The 22,055-nt window shown below is 36.4% G+C and overlaps 1 protein-coding gene across 7 annotated transcripts in view; it reads right to left on the bottom strand.

The window, feature by feature from the left end:
- Positions 1-16,855: 16,855 nt before the first annotated feature.
- The window catches only part of GRXCR1 (glutaredoxin and cysteine rich domain containing 1), a 304,414-nt gene continuing 299,214 nt past the window's right edge, over positions 16,856-22,055 (bottom strand). For 4 of the 7 annotated variants that reach the window (XR_010942975.1, XR_010942977.1, XR_010942976.1 and 1 more), the window contains one exon: positions 20,271-20,693. Coding sequence is in view for 1 of the 7 variants with exons in the window: in XM_067735845.1 (XP_067591946.1) it covers positions 20,235-20,414 (180 nt within the window). In the remaining 6 variants the exon portion in view is untranslated. Of the gene's footprint in view, positions 20,694-22,055 lie in introns of all 7 variants that reach the window. The other 3 variants (XR_010942978.1, XR_010942967.1, XM_067735845.1) reach the window with 2 other exon arrangements.

The raw sequence follows: 22,055 nt of genomic DNA, 5'->3' as shown, positions 1-22,055 counted from the left end.
AGTGCCAATATGTGGCCCTGTTTATTCATAATGCAAAGTACGTCCTGGGGTATAGACAGACACCTACAGAGTTAGCTCTTAGATCTGTAGTCACAGATAACTGACAACTGCTCTTCAAAAATAAGGGCACCTAATGAAAGGTGGTGTTTGTGAAGTGCATATCGCGAAGTATTTCTCAACAATAATTATTATCAATGCTTTTCTAAGGCTTGTAAAAACTTTCTCATATCATGACTAAACACAAATTCAATTTACTTTACTAACATGGTCATCATTCGAAAGAACTGTTGCTACTTACAGCTTATGACTTTTTACTGACTGAAGGCTGCATAAAGTTTGCTTTCTCTTATTTGTTTCTTTGTTTTTTCAAAAGAGCTTCCACATTGTTTTACTTCAGAATGTGAAGTGGCAGATGGTCTGACCCCAGCTAGCAAGCTCTATGAAGGAGAAATAAAATGCTTTTTCAATGCATTCTCCAAGTAATTCTTCAGGTCGTTTCTTTAGTTCGTCACACCCTCTTAGTTACCTGTGGCATCCATTTCAGAATTTGGAGGTTAAGCAATTTCCCCTAAAAAAAGATTTCTATTATTTTAACTAACTAGCACAACACACGATTCTGAATCCTGATGTGTCTTGGTACATAAAAGTTTATTATTATTAATGGTGATTTGAAGGGATTCACCCTGGGTATTTTTGCATTGAGTGGAAACAAATTACCAGTCAAGTGCTAATGGATATTGTAGACATTATAATCTCTCCTAATGCTTTAAGATCATGTTTTAAGCTTTGAAAAAATCAAATAAATAGCATAAATATGTAACTATATATTCTTCTTCACTTAGAGTAACTTACTGATCTGCTGTTACTATGACCAAAAAGTACTCATGAGTTGGTGCTCAGGAACTCCTAGACTAGTGGTTCACACATGCAAATTAGGTAGAAGAAAATTTAGCTAAGATTCTGACAGCCACATTCTGGGACAGGTGAGCTACAATGACCCGTGGGTGACTCCTAACTTCTCAAAGATCCACTACACTTCTGAGATCCAAAAATAAGTCTATGTCTGATCTTCTTGTATGGTCAAATTCGGCAAATTTTAACCATTAAAGATGTAACCAGTTAAGAAAAAAAAATGTTTTAACTGAAAGGGAGAAGTCACAAGACTGAATTACACCCAGGAAAGAAGTTATTCAATTAACAACAATATGCTGGAAACACTGGCTCCAAAACCTGGCATGAGGTGAATTAACAAATAATTCTATTTAGTTTTCCTTAACTTATTCTTAATCTAATGTTTTTCTGACGTTCAATATGGAATTTAAAAAGAAATCACACAAATTTACACTTTAAAATTTCTATCTTTCATAATTTTCGTTAGAACAAAATCACCGAGCTTGATAACTATTCAGGAGTTCACAGGACAAAACCTGCTTTGGGACAATGTGTCAGATTTTTTACTTAATGAGAAGACAAATATACCTGATTATTCCTAGACAATAAACCATGTACCTACTAAAGTCTCAAAGAGGAGAAATGTGACATATAAAGTTTAATGTATGAATTTGTCCTTCTCAATGGTCATATTGGAAGAACATGAGAAATGTAGGAATGACTTTTTTTTCATTTTTGAAATTTCATTCTCTGCTTAGGAAAGGGAAAATTAGAAATATGGTAAAAATCAGGAACTAAGTGACGGCAGATACCAAACAGAAGAAGTGAAGAAGTAAGCTAAAAGTACACTGTGGGAATGAAGAAAGATGAGGGTCGGGGGGGGGGGGGGGGCGGGGATGAGAAAAATCTGCAGCCCAGACACTGGCAGAGGCTTTAGAGAGGCTGGTGAACATGTAGCCTAGTGCTCTGACCCCTTGTTCAATCCCAGGAAGCCCATGTTCTCGGTCATGATGTGACCATAAAACCTCAGGCACATTCAAAACTCTCCTGCGTGAGGTACATCGGCCCTTTGTGGCAGTGTAAACGGCAGTTAGCTACAATAGAATCAGAGCTTTGCTGGATAATAATTCTTTATGATGACATTTAGTAAAATCCTTTGCTTTTGCCACTAACATCCCTTTAGTTTTCTTCTCATAAAACAATACTCCAAAGTTCCTGTGGAAAGCTACTTTCCACCTACTTTACAGGCATGCCAGGGGATTTGGGAGATTTGGCTTCAGCAGACAGCTCTAATTAGCCACAGTAATTACTCAAGGGATGGACATATGACATACTGAAACACAGTGAAACACGATGGAGCTTTTGTTAGGACTCCTGAAGGGAAAGACTCCATCTGTTTCCCCTGCACAGAGCAAGTCTATTGCTGCTATTTTTCCAACAACATTTGCTCACTTCATGTCTCTTTGTCATATTTGGTAGTTCTTGCAATATTTCAAACTCTTTCATTATTATTATATATGTTATACTGATCTGTGATCAGTGATCTTTGACGTTACCATTGCAGTTGTTCTGAGGCACCATAAACCACATTCATATAAGAAAGCGAACTTAATGGATAAATGTTGTGTGTCTTCTGCTTGCTCCATGGACCAGCCATTCCCCATCTCTCCCTCTCCATGGGTCTCCCCAGTCTCTGAGACACAAAGATACTGAAATTAGGGCAGTTAGTAACCCTAGAGTGACCTCTAATGTCCAAGTGAAAGGAATAGTCACACATCTCTCACTTTAAATCACGAGCTAGAATAATTAAGCTTAGCGAGGAAGGCATGTCAAAAGCCAAGACCGGACAAAAGCTATAGGTCTCTTGTACCAAACATCCACATTGTGGATGCAAAGGAAAAGTTCTTGAAGGAAATTAAAAGTACTACTCCTGTGAACACAAAAATGATAAGAAAGCAAAACAGGCTTATTGCTGATATGGAGAAAGTTGTAGTGGTCTGGATAGAAGATCAAACCAGTCATAACATTCCCTTAAGTCAAAGTCTAATCCAGGTCTTCCCTGGTGGCGCAGTGGTTGGGAGCCCTCTTGCAGACGCGGGGGACGCAGGGGTTCGTGCCTCGGTTCGGGAGGATCCCACATGCCGCGGAGCGGCTGGGCCCGTGAGCCATGGTCACTGAGCCTGCGCGTCCGGAGCCTGTGCTCCACAACGGGAGAGGCCACAACGGTGAGAGGCCCGCGTACCGCCAAAAAAAAAAAAAAAAAAAAAAAAAGATGAAGCAGGGAAAATTTAAAAATTAGCCTGGAAAATCTTGTATTAGAAAGAAGAAAGTGCTCAAAGAATGATGGAGACATGTTAAAAGAACAAAAAACTTAGCTGAAAAAGACTATATGGCCATATTTAGAACAATTTGAATAACAAAATAATGACTGTAGCAGATTAAAAGCCATTTAAAAAATAGGAATCCATGAATCCATACTGATATAAATGAATAAATAAATGCTGATAAGAGAAAGCATTTTCTTTTGGCATAATTTCAACTAATAAATGTAAAATAAATGATAGAATTAGAAAATCACAATTTGGCATAGTAATATTAATTTACCCAAGAAATATCAGTGGATGCTAACATGAACAGATGAAAGTTTGATGAGCAATGGGAATTTACATAGTCTCAGAGTAACTCTCTACAAAATACTTATTAATCACAAAAGGGCACATGAGTAATTTTACATGGAGAAACATAGCAGATGCCACCTTAATCAAATGATCAATGTTAACATCACCAATAACCAGATAAATTAAAATTGTGTAACACCTAATCAGATACAATGAAAAGAACACAGCACTCTTTCTCTGATAGTCTTGCCAAAAAAGTGCATAACCTGAATCTAATCATGGAAAATCATCAGGTAAAATCCCAACTGAGGAACACTTTACAAGGTAACTGTAAAAAATAATCGTAAAAAATTATTCAGATCAGGAAAGGCAAGGACAGACTGAGGAACTGTTTCTGATTGAAGGGCATTAAAGAGATTGTAACATGCAGTCTTGGCTTAAACTCTTGGGAAAACTGGTGAAATTTAAAGAGGGTCTATAGATTCAATGATGATAATATATCAATGTTAATTTTGATGGTTGCGTCGTGATTATGTAGGAGAATGTCCTTGTTCATAGGAAGTATACACCAAAGTATTTGGGGTAATGGAACATCATATCATCAACTACTTCTTAAATGACTAGAGGAAAACTAAATTCTTTGTGTTATTCTAAGTTTGAAATTATTTCAGAATTTAAATTATTCTAATAAATAATTTAATTTAATGTAATATCGCAAAAGCCAAAATCTAGAGACAACCGAAATGTCCGTCCAAAGGTAAATGGATAAACAAGTTGTAATGCATTCATACAACATGATACTGCTAGGTAAGTAAATGCAAAGAAATACTGATGCATGCAATAACAGGGATGAATCTCACGGGCATTATGCTAAGTGAAGTAAGGCAGACACACAAAAATAATTACAGCATGATTTTGTGTATAAGAAATTCTAGAACACAAAAAACTGCCCATAATAATAGCATTCAGGTCTACCTGATTTTGGAGGATGGGATATCAGGAGAGAGTGACAGCAAATGGGCACAGAAGAACTTTCTGGAAGGATGGAAACGTGCATTGTTGATTGGGATGGTAGTTAGGCAGGCGTACACTGCTGTCAAAAATCTAAAGTTGAATTTTATTGTATGCAATTATACCCCATTTTAGTTGATTTTAAAATAAAATAAAATATTGCCAATATAAAAAAATAATGGTAACAAAAGAAAAACAAGTAAAATATCAATAAAAGCAATACATTTTAAAAAGCCAGTTGCACCTCTTCTCTTTGGAAACATTTTTAATAAGCAGTCATGAAGAGGTAAATTACCTATTTATTTAAATTTAATCAGCTAGCAAATGTAATAAGCTTATAAGTATTTAATTTGCTTATCTCTCTTAATTTTAATGTTACATATTTAATAAAATCCCATTATAGAAACAAAATTTCTAAACCATACCACTTCAATATGTAAATTTATTGAAAGTTTTTCTTATCCTAATAGCTTAACTTTAATTATGCTTTGTTAAAACAATGTTGTCGTGTTTTAACACCAAACAATTCAATTCGTGTAACGATGCAAGCAGATAGCTTGATTGGTTTGGTCAAGGAAAGGAACTCTGTGACTTCATTATCCACATCTCCTATAAAGTATTTGAAATGTTTTGTACCAAAACCTTTGTCATGACTCTGGTGTACCTGAACACGCCTTATTCTATTCTAAAACTGAAAGTATTTTTAATTGCTACAGGACTAATGTCTTTTAAGAGCAATATACCAAACGTTCAAGGGGACTGTGGTCCTTCTTTATAAAAGGAACATATAGTGTGAAATATATATAAAAGGGAAAATGATTTGTGTAAAGTGAGTCATTCAAGGGAAACATAGCAAGACTTTATACTAGATGGGCCTTAGATTAGGCTATAATCTTCTAGCTCCTTGCAAAACATTCAAAAAAGTGCTGATGAGCTGCTAAGAGCTGATATTTTGAAAGTCTATCATAACCCGTTCCTTTTAAAACAATTCTTTTCAGATTGATTATGCTGGAATAAAAGAGAAAAGACATCTAAAATTTAAATATCAAAAATTATGCACCATAATTTTGCCTCTCAATTCAAGGATGGATTATTCAGTGTCTTTAAGTGCCACACCTAAATTATTTAAAGGAAACTAAGTTATCTAAATTCTTCTGCTGCCTGAATTATTTAGGGCATAAATGTTTCCTGTTGAATGCTTTTGTGGTCACATTTTGTGTCTTGGCCTAAGTGAATAAAATTAGCTTTTAATGCAATAATACAAAAGCAATGGTTAGAAATAATACATGAAGTAACTGTCAATGTTTTTTTCTTATGAAAATGATGAAGTAGATACAGCCAATAATATATATTTCTTACTTTTGTTTTTTCAGTAAAGCCTTGTGCCCAAAAGAAATGCTGCCTCCTCCCTTCCCCCCTCCGTCTGTCTCTCTTTTACCTTATATGAAAGTCAATTGCAATAAATGTTCCTCTGCCCAATTTTTAACTCATTTCTAAATCTGCCATTGCTGATTCAGGTTTCCTATTACCTATTACAATATTTTATATTAACAATAATATACTTACCAGCATGGCCAATTACCTTGCTAAAGAGAAGTTGGTGATCTGTCATTTGATGTGAAATCCAGTGCATTCTCTGCGGAGTGTAGCTTTGATTATATTGCTAAGAAATGAAGTTGTGCTTTACTTGCCCCACAGGATTAGGAAGAGGTTACCTTGAAGGCTTGTTAGAGCCTCATTTAGGTCATTAAATTTAATGGTCTCTCATTTACTGTTAATTTTAGCAAGTCTAAACCACATGGTTTGAGTTTCAGATTTTATTTCTCTTCTCATCTTCTTATCAGTTAGGAAGATGGGAGAAAGGAGGGGGAGGGTCAGTTAAAAGTTCCAGAATCACAGGACTGTAGGAAAAATAAGAATGTGGAAATGAATAAATGAATCAAAAAGGGAATATGAAGGCAATAGTGGCATTATTTTGTTCATTAGAGACGCTCTTAAATTGAGATATTCCTGAATTGAATAGTACTTTAAATACAATGAACATCCTTTTTAGTGGTTTATGATCACAAGTAACAGAAACCAACTCAAGACATATTAAGGAAAAGCAAAAATATAGCTGAGACAGACTGAGGGGGTAGACTTTACTAGATAGACACAGGGATATTTTGCAGAATCCAGGGGCGGCAACTCCAGGTCTCCAAAAGAGACTGCAAGAAGGAACTGGAAAGTTGTCGAGCTCTCACTTCACCCCTCATCTTGCTGCTCTCAACTTTCTCTTTGTTTCTCTCTCCATAGCTCAGCTTCCCAGTCCACATGGCCTGCAGACCTTGGCTAACCCGATGTCCCAAGGTTAGATCTGGTATGCTCAGGAAAAGCCCAGACTCACCTAAGATTCCCTGGAGGAAAAATCTTATCAGCCTTGTTGAGCCAAATGCCTTCTCATGGTCAAAGCAACTTGTGAACAAGGATTTCATTATGTGGCTTTGGGAACTAGGGTTGTCATATGTTTCCTTAGCAAAGGAGAGTTTACTGGTTCATAAGCTGTGCAGATACTTACTATATATTCACCATTGTCTTTTAGGTCATGTTCTTTAAGAAGTGGCATTCTTAAAGTAATTTACCAAACAGTAAGAAGTTAGACTTCCGGAATTCTATGTTTTGTCTACACGAGTAGAAGATACTTTATAAGTTGAGAGTTTAATTCTCCCCCTCCAGTGTCTACTTCACTGGTATTTTTCAGGTTTTTTTTTTTTTTTTTTGCGGTACGCGGGCTTCTCACTGTTGTGGCCCCTCCCGTTGCGGAGCACAGGCTCCGGACGCGCAGGCTCAGCGGCCATGGCTCACGGGCTTAACTGCTTCGCGGCATGTAGGATCTTCCCAGACCGGGGCACGAACCCGTGTCCCCTGCATCGGCAAGCGGACTTCCAACCACTGCGCCACCAGGGAAGCCCTATTTTTCAGGTTTTATAACTGAAGCACAATTTCCTGTACTTCCCTGAATTTGCCTTCAAAAACTAGGCTGGAGAGTTCACTGTCAATTTATCATGACTTCCGTTCTCTTCTGAGGTCAATTCTAAGACTTCAGGTAAGGACCGTAAAGGTAAGGACTATAATTACCACCATCCTTCTCCTTTGCATGGTTCTGGGTTAGGACTTGCCAATGAGAAGCATATGCATGAGATTTGTATGAAGCCATTATTTTCCAGAAGCAATTGCTGTCAGATGTGTGGACAAACATGAGACCTAGAGTCTTCCTAGGGAGCCCAAGAACCACCAGCCTCACTACTGAAACCTTAGCATGTTGTTGGGAGCTTCCTGGAGATGCTTAAGAATTGCAGCAGATTCCAGATAAGGACTTGACAACCATCTATTTGAGGTTTCAGGCTGAGATCTTCAACAGTGGCTCCCTGGACCCCCAACTCTTCCAACAATTGGGTACCTCTTTCATTAATATATTAAATCTTTTATACCTAGAATACATGAGTGGCCTCTGTGTTCTTGATTTCACAGGTCTGACAAAAATATTATTGAAATCTGCTATCAGCTGTGTTTTTCATAGGCTATAAAATGTACAATCCTCCAGAGTCTATGTTCTCAGTTACTCTAAAGTTAAATTCGAGGTCCTCAGTTCACCGTGTTCATCTTAAATAATACTTCTGCTTATATGATCCAGGGTCTAATCACTTTCACACAGGGTGACCAAACTTTTCAAAAGTTCTCAAATGCAGAAGTCCCACAAAACATTGCTTGTATTTCTTTTTAGAAGAGTATAATGTCATTTCTTTCAAAAATATCATTTTCCCTAAACATATCTGAAGGCCTGGGGGAACAAAATTTGGCAAGAGTCATAAATTAGTCTTAAAGACTGATGGTTCAGTTATCATCAAAAAGTTGCCTTCAAAACTTCTACCTTTCTCTTTCATGTACTACTTTGGATGTGACTGCCAACCCAACTGTGTTCCCTAAAAATTTCCAGAGGCCAAGTATCTTTATTTTTGAAACACATTTGGAACTCCTTTGGAACCTCATTGCTCATTGCTCCCTACTGATAGGATCCCTAGCATATAACACATGACTCATCTTTCCATACTTTTCTGGTATTTGTTTTTATTAAAACTAGTTTTGGCTGCTGTCTTTGCCTTGGATAAAATTTGTATTAAGTTCACATCAGAGCACTGGGAGAAATAAGCACAGTATAAATAAATCAAATCCAATGAATAAAGCATTAGGTAGGCTGTGCAATGGGGCTGAAGTATCTGTATGTTTGCAGGAAATTCAATACAAGATGAATGGTTTGGGAAAACATGTGCACAGCTAGAAAAGGGCTCCAAATGAGCAGGCCAAAGGCAATAAGTCTTTCATTCACACTCCAGTGGCCCATCCAGCTCCAATTTGTATGGTCTTTGAAACCCAGCTGGTGAAACCCACTTTTTCACTTTGAAACAAAAGGCACTGGATTCTACTGTGAAATTCTACAATGAATTTCACATTAAAATAAACATGTCTATGGATAGTTGATTATTCTCCTGGGCTAGAATTTGTGAAGGTGATGAGATAAAGTTTATAGTTAATTGGAAGGCGTTGGTGAAGATAGATTCATAATTATCAAAGTTTTTCTGAAAGTCTTTCAGCAGAATTTGACACCCAGCAGTTGGTGGTATTATATTGTTATAGCCCTTGTTAGAGTTTCAAGTGGAAATTTGTTTTTCATATGGCAGTAATTTCCTTAACTTGTTTCCTTATTTCAGAACAATGTCTACATTAAAACGAAACAGACTTCCAGGATGTGGTATGTCAAGCAGTGAAAAGTGGTAGCACATATTTCACCAACATCTGCAACCCTCTTTCAGACCATGAAAACTGTCACTACATTTCACCTAGGTCTGCAATTTTGGCAAGAGTTTGAAAAATGTCTGTAAGACTGAAAAACAAAAACTGACCATTTTATTTCAATTACATTTAATTTTCATGTGTTGATTAACTTCACTATGTAGGAAAAAAAAGGTACGAACCTAATTACATATTTTGATTTTTAATCAATTTTTCCTATATCTTGGGCAGATGTACCTCAAATTCTAAAGCACGTTCACCTAGTGAAAATCCAGATTTTGACTTTTTAGAGACTTTACTTTTCAAACGACTAGGGAAATATTTAGTATATTTTCTATATATCATTAAGCAGCACATTTTTAGCAAACATGCTAGTTCATCACTTGGATTTTCTTAAGACAGCAGTTTGAAGAAGAAGAAAATACGAAAGAAAATAAGAGCTTTCTATTCCCACATGCTGAACTAATCTTCAAAGGAGAGGAAAGAGCAGAAAAAAGAGCAATGGAGGAAGATGGCAGGAGGCTGTCATCTGCTCGGAGAAAGTTAAATAAAACTTCCTTTAAAGTAGAGTTAGAGTGTCTCCCCCTCAAGCTGTATACAAGCTCTAAATATAAGAGGCAGCAAAAATTTCAGAAGAGAGCCCATGCCTACGTTAGATCTCAGAGGACATTTTACTAAAAATTTACCATCAGTTTCCTTGTCCAAAACATTGAATCATGTGAGTTTTTTTCAGGTCTCAGAATGTCAAATCTTCCATTCTATGTTTGAGCTCATAATCTATACTGCCACCCATACAAGTACACACAAAAAAATCTAGAAATACTAGTAGCTTTTGTGTTAAGACTGCCTGGGCAAGGAAGAATTGATAGAATTTTTTAGAACAATACTGTGAAAATGCAGTCAGGGAAATTGTATGGGGGAAAGTCATATTTATACATGTCATGAATTTTTGTTCATTGGATCATTATTTAAGCCCATAAACATCACTGAATAATTCAATTTAAAACCTCTTTTAAAGTCGTCAGATGGAACGTCAACACTAATACATTCTGCAAAGTAATACCTAAATCCTGTGTTACTTTTTTTAAATAAATACAACTAGATATTAAAAGAAGCACAAATTAATGGCATTCCAGTTCTTCATTTTTAAGATTTGTGTCTTCTGTGTATTCTAGAGGTAAGACCTCTATTGAGCAGCACCAAAATTTCCAGCACCTGGAGAGAAAAATGGAGGAGCTGGGATATTAGTGAATATGCTTTAGTATAAGGATAGTAACCCAGAGCATCAGAAACTGCTAAATACATAGGTCATAACTGTACTTCTGGTGCTACTTAAAACATATACACCAAGGCTTTGGAGGTAGTTTCTCTTGTTTTGTAATCCAACAGTCTCTAATTCTGTCCTAAGTTTTCAATAATCTTCCAAGATGAGTATTCCAATGAGTTTCATCCATTTGGTCCCTTTTAGCATCTTTGTGGCATTTAGGATGCACACTTCATTTTCTCCACACAAGATATCTTTGTTGACAAACAAGAGGGAGAATTAACTCTCTCTGAGGAACAAAAACAGGTTTACTGTAGACTGATGCCCATGCACAGGAAATTCTAACTAGTGTCAGGAAAACTTTAATTTATAATCTGAAATGTGATTGTCCTACCTCTATCTGGAAAAGTAATAATGTTTGTAACCATGAAGGAAAATTTAGGAGTGAATCACCACTTCTACATATATATATATATATATATATAGAGAGAGAGAGAGAGAGAGAGAGAGAGAGAGACAGAGAGAGAGAGAGACAGAGAGAAAGTGATGTCAGCAAGATGGCAGAATAGGAGTTTCAAGTGCTCCTCTATTCACAGAAACATCAATTTGAACATCTATCCATGCACAAAAATACCTTCACAGGAGCGAAGGATTTCAGGTGAGATTACAGCCCCTCAGTGGAGCATAAACAGGTGTCCATTGATGGATGAATGGATAAGGAAATGTGGTACATATATATATAATGAAATATTATTTAGCCTTAAAAAAGAAGGGAATCCTGTCACTTGTGACAACCTGAGTGGACCTAGAGGACATTATGCTCAGTGAAACGTCAGGCACAGAAAGACAAATACTGCATGATCTCATTTATATTTAGAATCTAAAAAGTTTACATTTATATTTATATTTAGAATACATATAAAAGCAGAGAGTAAAATGGTGGTCTGCTAGGAGAGGAGGGGTAGGGAAGATGTCGGTCAGAGGGTACAAAATTTCAGTTACGTGGAATAATCAAATTCTAGAGATCTAACGTACAGGATGCTGACTATAGTTAATAATATTATATTGTATATTTGAAATTTGCCAGGAGGCTGGATCTTAAATGTTTTTGCCATACACACACACAAAGATAACTATGTGAGGTGATTCAAACCAGTTAATTAGCATGACTGTGGTAATCATTTCACAATGCATACAAATATCAAAACATCACATTTTAAAATGTAGTTGTGTCCAATTTTTATTGTCTGTTATACTTCAGTAAAGCTGGAAAAAAAGAGGCTGGTCGAAATTTACAAAGGTCATAGGTGAAAAGTTCTGAAGGAAACAACATCAAAGTGTGTATTGTGGTAGGTTTTTTCCTTTTTTTCCCTTTATTTTACAAAAAGCTATAGCAATCATGTATAAATGTAATATTCAGAAGTAAGTTATTGTAGACATCAAAGATCACGCCTACTACTCAGATACTTGAAGAAAATGTGCTGGCATAAACCTACTGTACATTACTTTAATTTTTCCAACAATTGTCCAGATCAACCTCTTCCTTATTAGCAGGGAGTTAGTAGGGAGTAAATATCTCTCAGGTGAGAGTTTTCTAAGCCCTTGGATTTTCCAAAATTCTGGGGGGACCCTGCTTTCCTGAGCATTAGCTGATCATTTAAGTCTTTAATTCATTTTGATTATCTGATTATTCCAATAGTGGCATGATTTTCACAGTCACAGGTCATTGTCAAAGACACGTCCTACACAGTTTGACAACTGCTGCTTGTCACTTCTTACTGGGATGCACTTACTAGTCCAGATTCCCATCCAGGCCACAGGAAAGGAATCAGATCTATACTTGTTTTTAGTTCACACTCTCATTCCCAGGCACTGTTCTCCAAAGCACAATGACAAACTAGCTTAATGTTAAAAAAAACAACAAAAACAAACAAACAAAAACAAACACTATTCTCATCAGCTACATGATATGCTGGAAAAATATCTACCCCACCAACAAGAACCTATAAGTCTTTGGTTCTAACCCAGGTTGCCCCTACATATCTGACTGAACTGGAGAAAGAATGAAGCTGACCCAAAGATAGAGACAATGACTGACATGGTTGATGAAGTTTTGATATGAATTTAAAGTTAAATATAGACTCACTTATAAAGTTAATTACCAACTCCATACTCTGAAAAATAGTAGAAGGTAAGGGGGGAGAAAGTACAGAGGTTAAGTGACACACGTAAAGAGAAACAATGGGGAGAGATAATGGGGAAAGTGATAATATGTGGATCACAACTCTCATCTGTGTTTCTACAGCTGGTCATAAAACATGGTTTGTATTTACAAATTTCTTCCTCTAGGGTGATCCAAATCTTTTTCTCCAGGTTACCTCACCTTATGATTGCCCTGCTTTTATTGTGAGACTATTATCCTCCATTAACCTCCGTCACTGGCTGTGGCAGTACTAGGAGATGTCTGAGAAGCTGCCTGGTTCTAGATAGCTTCCTGCCTGCACACATTGTGTAGCACCAATATTATTTTCCATTGACAAACAGGATAAATCAGCCGAACTGTAACCTTGTTTTCTGTAGGTCTGGTGTCATCAGAAGCTAAAAATGACCTTATAAATGTCATGACTTTCATTTCAATAAACCACTGTTTTGGTTCCCGGTGGAAGCATTCCTGCTTTGAATACTAAGATATCAATAGCCTAACATCATGGGAATAAGAAACAAAAATATTTTGAGCCAAAATATGAGTAATATTTAGAGGATTCACTCCTCTTGGTTTCCAGATTCATATATTCTGATTATGCAAAAACCAGCCTTATATATATCATTGGTGAAGAGTGCCTACTGCATTCTAAATGCTTAAGTTTTTACTTCCCGAGTCCCTCTCTTCTTTTTTTTCTCTCTGAATAAGACTCTAGGGATGAAATTATGGAATCTCTTTTTTTTTTTAATATTTATTGGTGTATGGTTGATTTACAATGTTGTGTTAGTTTCAGGTGTGCAGCAAAGTGAATCAGTTATACATATACATATATGTACCTCACTTCTTTTAATACATAATTACTTCAGGACTTCCCTGGGGCTCCAGTGGTTAGGACTCAGCACTTCCACTGCAGGGTGCACAGGTTCCATCCCTGGTCGGTAAACTAAGGTCCGTGTGATGCTCAGTGCAGGCAAAAATTATATAGACACATATCATTACTTTCATTTACCAAAACAATCATTCATGGAATACATAACCTGACTGAAAAGGCATTCATTGCTTACAGGATGAATACAAACCCCTGTGCTTTCAAACTTTTTACAATTTAGTCCCAAACTATCTCTAATCCGGTGTGACAGGTACTGAAGCATACAGGTACTTTAGTGTATTAATTTAATACTCTCAACAACTCTATAAGTTAGGTATTAGTGTTACTCCCATTTTACAAATAAGAAAATTGACGCACAGAAAGTATAAGAAACTTGCCTAAAGTCACAGAGCTGGCAAACGGCAGAACTGGGATTCAAAACCAAATAATTCAAATCCAGAGCTTGTGCTCCTAATCACAATGACACATTGGAATCATCATCATCTCTGGGATCATTTGGAACCTGTAATGGATGTTTGCCATCTGCCAGACGTTGTGCTAAGCACCTTGTTTTCCACCTGCCTGAGTTCAGAGCTGGGCATGACTTTCCATCCGTATCTTTGCCTATAGAAATTCTAGATTATTATTAAAGGCACTGCTTCAAGCTAAGCCCTCAAAGAAGGCTCCCATGTTCACATATTCTGCCCTTTTGAGCAACTTACGTTATTCAGCGTCTTTACCAGACATCTGAGAACCAATAATCTACATGACAGAGTTTGTGTTATATTTACCTATAACCTGTCTTATCTCACCAATCACGCTAGGACAAAGTCATATTATATTCATCTTTGTAGCCCTCACAATACCTGGTACATTTCTTAACTGAGAATCCCATGCTTAGTTTTGATTCCAGAAACTCAGGGAATTACTACACACAATTACTTATCACAATAACATTGTTAACAAACATATATTTTATTCAGAGACTTCTATTTTATAAATAGGCTCAAAGAGCTTCCCCAATTCCCATTTCTACAAACATGGAAGGAGAAGAAAATGGGAAGAGGACATATCTAGTGGGGGTAACACACTACTACAGCTGTTCACATATTTATAACAGCAAAGGATTCATAGCAACTACTGAAAAAATACAGAGTACAATTTTACCTTAGGGAAGAATGTTCTGAAAAACAGATATATTTCTCTTTCCTAGGATTAAACATGCTATAATATTTCCTAGTCAGAAAAAAAAAATGTGACAGAAAATATATTGACAATTCTGTTTCCAGGCAAAATCTACAGCAAACAGGAAACCACTCAAAACAGACCTCCAAAGGTCAAAGCAAATATGTAAACTTCACAGCAATGAGCGGCATCTGGTCTTCCAGGAAACAGCACCTTAGATTTGGTACCCATGCTTCTCCTGGGGGTTTTTCGGGCTTCACAATGCCTTCATCTGTCAAATGCAAAGCAGTGTACAAAAATATACAATATGCAAAACATGGACCAAAGCAACTAGCAATTTATAAGGAAAACATTTAAAAGATCACTATTTTCCATTTGTATTAACATTTTTCTTTTATTGTATAAAATAGGGACCACATCTAGCACCATTTTCTAGATGATGCAAATATTTTGCTTTGTAGCTGATCTATCTACCTCTCTTTTGGGTACTCAGATAACATTTATATCGATATTCTTCTAACAAGGGGATGGAAAGAAAAGGGTTAAGATCACAGAAAACAGAGGGAAAAAAAGTAACTACTTAAGAGCAGAGATTGCTAACTGAGCCATGTACAATGCAGAGAATCAATATGGGTTTTCTAGGTATGTATTAAGAGTCGGCTTCAGTTTTGCTACATATAAGCAAAGCTTTTAGGCTATCTTATATTCTTCTATGAAAGTTATATTCTCTTCAAAGTTACCTTGCTACTGAATCATGCATTTTGAGTTTTCCAGTGTGTTCTATGCTAGGTTCAATGAAAAAGTTCAAAAAGTTCCAAATAGGGACAGAACAAAAGTTTCCATCAGAATGGGTCTTCTTTCTTTTCTTAGAGGAATTATGCTTTGAAACATGGATACTCCCCCATACTTGAAAAATATTTTTCTCCCATCAAAGAATTTCCAATGGTTCTCCAAAGAGGAGTGCTTCCTGATAAGAACCCTGTAATGGCTTCCAGTAAAGCAAAAAAGGGTCAGTATGTTCAGTAAGACTGTCTGTTTTTTTAATTTTTAAATTTTATTTTATTTTTAATATAAATTGTATATATTTGAGAGGTAAAACATGATGATTTATATGCATATACATAGTGAAATGATTACTACAGTCAAGTTAATTTACACATCTCCTCACCATTACCTTTCCTGTGCATGTGTGTGTGCGTGTGTATGCAAGCGTGTGTGGTGAGAGCACCAGAAATCTACTCACTTAGCAAATCTCCAGTATTCAATACAGCATTAGTAACTCTAGTCATCATGCTGTACATTAGATTTCTAAAACGTATTGATCCAATAGAACTACAACATTGTACCCATTGACTAATATCTCCCTGTTTGTCTGCTCCCCACCCCTTGTAACCACTATTCTACTCTTTGCTACTATGTATTCAACTTTTTAAATTCCATATATATAAGTGAGATCATGCCTTGGACATTGTGTGAAGTGGAAATAAGCCAGACACAGAGAGAAACTGTCTCTTTCTAAGTGAAGCAGGTGTGGAAGTGTTTCACCCTTGCAGAGAACAACATATCTTCCAAAGTAACTGAGTCTCCAGTCAAACACTGCAAGTCAAACACAGGCTGCGTTTTGAAATGCTGGTAGCTAAGCAATACCAGCTGCTGATGAACCTGAAAGGCAGAAGGTGAGGATGAATGACTTTGAGCATATTATTAAATGTCCCTGGTTACTGTTACTGTCACATCAGTTAGCTCAAGCTTTCATAGTCCATTTCCACTTTGCAGACTTCCAAGGTTGGCAGACGCTCCCCATTCCTTCGGATGTCTCCTGCCTGCTGAATGCTTACCACCAGGAGAAACACTCTCTCCGCCTGCATATTTCTGCTACCAGCAAACAGAATCTATCAAGAGTCAGTTTCGTTTCTTCCCAAATCGTTGCCTTGTAATTGGGTTTACAATTATGTGTATAATTATATAAGTAAATAACACATTAATTTTTATTGAGTATAATAGTTTATTACAACGAAATATTACACAGACTGGTTAAATTCGAGAACAAAGAGAAATATATTTTATTCTATGGAAAGTAAGTTTAATGCCTTAGAAATAACTCTATGAAGTCAAGTAAAAAACCAGAAAAATTACTGTCAAATTATTATAGGTGAGGAAACTACAAAAGATCAGGAGAAACAATACCTGAAATCTAAAAGGATATTATATGCATATTGCTTGCCAAAAAAGTTTAAATTTTTCTCTCTGCTTTGAGGAACTACAGACTAGCTTCTCTGCGATGTGTGAGGTTTGTGCATGAAAGACCAGACAAAACTGCAATCAATATACCAATAATTTATCTTTAAAAAAGACCCTGGGACAACAAGAAGATTAAAAAATTACTATATATTTATATTATTAGGTATGCATCATCTCCTGATTTCCTCTTCTTAATCTTTTTAAAAAAATTATCCACAGCCTGATTGCATTACTCTGTGTCCTTTGCCAACAGTCAGCACTTCCTGGCTTTTGAAATCAATGAATACTTCCAGAGAAGAAGCACAGAAGCACAGGACAGACCTTTCTCTTCATTTCGACTCTACTGGTTATGTAGGTGTTTATCTTTGAGCAGCTTTGTGGTTTGCTCTCGACTGATTTCCCATTTTATACCAGAGATAAAGGCAGCTCACATGGACACTTAAGATACAACAAATTAGGATAAATTTCAAGACTTTAGAAAAGTGAATTAACATTCCGAATCTCAGTTTCTTCACAGTATTGTGAAGAATAAGTGAGATTCCTTCTAAAAAGCCAAGCATACAGAAGGGTCCAATGAATGTGAGTTCATTTCCTTATCTGGTCAGTAAAAGGATATATTGAAGATGCATAATTTTCATGGTGATTAGGAAATTCTTCTATGCCTCTGTATAATGCTTTGTGTTTTTAAAGTACTTTCCTATATATTCTAATTAATCCCACACAACAACGGTGCAGAATAAATATATCAGGTTTAATTACTTCACATTTACACTTTATAAGACTGAAGCAGACAGATGTGAAGCGTCTAAACCAAGTTCTCTCTGAAAGTTAACACAAATTTATGTTTAAATAAGCCTATTACGAGCTTATTTTCTGAGCCTCTTTCTCTCATTAACTTCTGCAATTCTACAAGATGTCTAAGATTTTCTTTTAAATTTCATCACTCTTTCATAATGCTCTTCTTTAGACTCACCAATAACTAGCAGAGAACATAACACTTTAGTTCAATGCCAGTACATGAAAAACAGAATAAAGATAGAAAGCAAAACAAATGCCTCATGAACACAGTTGAAAGTCAGCGAGTTTTTGTCCTCTGAACCCATAGTCCAAGATGGGGCCTGAAAATTAGAACTTCTTGGACTGTTGTATTTCTCCATCCTGAATGTACCCCCAGACAAGAGGACACTGGGACTATGGTTGGACTTGCAAAAACATAGCCAAGGCCTGAGTAGTCAGGAACTTTTGGATAGGCCTTACTACTTAATTCTAGAATCTCAGGACCGTATTGGAATTGTGATGAGAAACTGTTCATTGATGCAAGAAACTCATTTTTCCTGACAGAGGGGAAATCTACTCTCAACTAGCCATAACTCTACCACTGTCTTAGTTCTGTTCATATTTAATTTCCTCCTCCGGTCCCCTCCCCACTGTGAGGCAGCCATTCTATAGATTAATTTTGCCTATTCTATAGCTTCATATAAATGGAATCACATAGTACATACCCTTTGTATCTGGCTAAGTTTATTCATAAAATGTTTTTAAGATTCATCCATATTATTGCTAGAATCAATAGCTTGTTCCTTTTTACTCCTAGGAAGTGTGTACCTGTATTAATATACTACAGTTTGCTTATCATTTCTCCTGTCATTGGTGTCTGAAATCTTCCTGCTTTTTGGCTATCATGAATAGAGCTTCCATGAAACTCTTATAAAGTATGGACATATGTTTTTATTTCTCTTGAATAAATAAGTAGCAGTAAAATTGCTGAGCATACAATTAGCATATCTTTACCTTTATTAGAAACAATCAGATGGCTTTCCTAAGTGGTTGTACCATTTAACATTCTCATTAGCAATGTATGAGTTTAAGTTATGCATATCCACACCAACACTCAAACAAACAACTTTTATCTGATCTTAGAGTCCCCAAACATGCTATTCCTCTACCTGAAGTATTATCCCCCTTGTTCTGTGACTAATTAGTTGACCAGTTACCCATGATGTCTCCGCTTAAATATCAGTTGCTCAACAAAGTCTATTCTTACCGTTTTCTAACTCATCTAGGTTGGCCCTCCTGCCACACATTCCCAGAGCACACGGTACCATTTGTGTAGTATTTATAAGACTCACCTTGCTTACGATTATTTGCTTAATACTTCCTTCTTTCTTAGAGTGTGAGCTCCATGAAAGCAGAAACCATGCCTTCTACTACGCCTGGATGATTAGAAAGTACTCGGTAAATATTTATAGCTTTTTGCAAAACCAAGATGTAAAATGTTTTAATTACCTTATCACAGATATAGTGAAGGTGATTTGTTAAAACCATTCATAAGGGAATCCATCAGAGTACAGACACATGTACAGGTAGGCATCAGCTAATAATTATAGCAGAAATTCCTTTTGTCCACTTTGCTGATATCGTCTACTATGTTTTCAAACTATGTAATATCTTGTGTCCAGCTCAAGAGAACCATAACAGCATCTTTCCGCAGGGTTTTCAGGGACAATAGCACAAAGCAGATGTTTAAAACAATAAATCCAGATAAGTCTTCTGGCAGCTTTTGTATCATCACTAAGAAATTCATCGGATAACATTAATAATTTATCATTAATATCATCAGCTCCAAGACTACTTTACAGCTTTAAAAATAATTTACTCCTTAAGTATAAGTAAGATCATATTCTTTCCCACTACCCAGAGCTCTCTTCTTCCCTACAGCTGAGGCTCACATAAAATGTATGCATCTGGAGAGTTGAATTAACTCATCCTAAACAATAGGGTGGCATTGCAATAGACACCATTGGATACATTGTATATTTTCTTTAGAAAATCAAACACACATAAGGAACCAGACTTTGGATATCTTGGAATTTTATCAGGCCCTCCATTAATTCCAATTAGAAACCAGGTCTAGCACAGGGCTTGGCACATAGTAGCGGTTGAATAAACATTTATTTAAAACATCAGTGAAAGTGGTCACAGCAAAAGCTCCAAACAAAGGAAATTCTAATAAACAAAGTTTATTGATTAATCCAGAAACATAGCCATTTTTTTAAAAAAAGTATAAACCAAATTATTGCTTTCAGTCAATGAAACCAGGCGCCCCATGGGTGGGAGCTCTGTTTAACCAACACAGCTCTTACAGCGCTGAAGGCCATTCTCGTTGCAAGCCGTGCACTTCAGGGCCTTGAAAGAGTCCGTAAAGCAGTTTCGAAACACTGACATTTTGCTCCCGTGGCAGATGGAGCACGGAAGAAAGCCGAAGCCTCCACAGGAGGGACACTCGTGTGGATGCTGCACTCTCTGGATAGGTGGCGGGGGGACAAGAGAGGATAGAACATGTGTTAGCATGACAACTCCATCAGCCCTCCTGTCTTTCTGTACTGTGGATGGTCATAAAACAATATCGGCATAATATGGCTGGGGACCTGAAATCACCTACCATTGATATACAATAGACGCAGGGAATACACTAACTGAAGTTTCCTTCATTATCTCATTGACGGCCATCAATAGCATAACCTTGGTGTGTAAGGGCTGGTACCTTTTAGGTTAAAGGGCACACACTTCCAGAAATCCATCCTATGAAAGCACATATTTACAAATCAAGTAGTTCAGGAAATGGTCATTTGCATTAAAGGAAAATACTGTAACTTTCCCTTTAGTATCACGTCACAGTTTTATATCTTTGTTTATAGAATAGTAGGACTAATAGTGAGTATGGAAAATCGGAAAACTAAAAGCTGGAGTGGATGAGCCACTGTCAACCGAAGATCCATCATCATACTGCACGTGTGAATAATGCTTTGTATTTTTAAAAGCACTTTCAAATGCATGACTATATAGAGTCTTCCCTCATCCCACCCTTCACACACACTGACACCTTCTTCTGTAAAGCAGCTAATTCAAGCAACATTATCCTCATTTTATATTTAAAGAAACAGGCATAGAAATCTTAAGACATTTATCCAAGTCTGTAAAATTACCCACAGTAGCTATCAGCCTTTCTACCTCAAGTAAAAGTAAAGTACACATGAAAGTATAATGAAATTAACTAGCAAGGATGTTAAGGATATTTTGAAAATTATCCATACGTATTTCTATTTGCTTTTTTGAGCATGTGACCTTTACTGGAGTCTACTAGCGGCATCCACTTGCTGGGGGGAGATTAGGATTGATTACAGAATGAATACAAAGAGAACGTGAGTTAATACCAAGCTTCTGACTTGCAAAATAGGAATTTGCAGCAATGTTTGAAAGCCCACCTTTGTGACAAGAGTAATTGCTAAAGTAAGCTTGGGAAATGTAGACACAGACACACACACGCACACACACAAGCACACTCAAACATACCTTACATACTTAGACATACATACAGATTTTCCCTGGAAGTTCACAACTGTACTTAATAAAGTCTCCAAAAAATCCAACTGAAAAGGTAACCGATTAACTAGGTTTAATCTACCATGTCCCTGGCAAGAAACCTTTTCCCAGAAAACAACTATAATTTTCTCATAATCAGTACCCTGTGGAATGTACTTTGGGAAACAAACATTAAGGATATGATTGCTTTAAAATTTATATATTCCCAGACTACTCTTCAGAGATGCATATTCTGTATATAGTAAGATTTGTTTACAGTTACCATTTGACTTTGCTATTATATCAAGATGGCAAAATCCATGGAATATCTTATTTTTAGTAACACAGAATTACCTTGATGGAAAGTAGTGATTGCCAGTCTGAATGACACAAACAAGGAATGTTGTCAAGTTTGTAGATACCCAAAGCTCTTCTAAAAAGTTAGATTGTATGTAGTAATTTAGTTTCTTTGTAACTGGGTTTTTGTCATTTCTTTGTGCAAGGTTGACCAAAAAATGGTGTACCAGACTTACAATTTTGCATGATATAAAAATGTCTTTAGAAAAAAAAACTTTCAGTAAA

The sequence above is a fragment of the Pseudorca crassidens genome, chromosome 4 (assembly GCF_039906515.1).
Source record: "Pseudorca crassidens isolate mPseCra1 chromosome 4, mPseCra1.hap1, whole genome shotgun sequence".
Lineage (NCBI taxonomy): Eukaryota > Metazoa > Chordata > Mammalia > Artiodactyla > Delphinidae > Pseudorca > Pseudorca crassidens.
The sequence above is the reverse complement of the archived record's forward strand: the minus strand, read 5'-3'. Positions and strand labels throughout refer to the sequence as shown.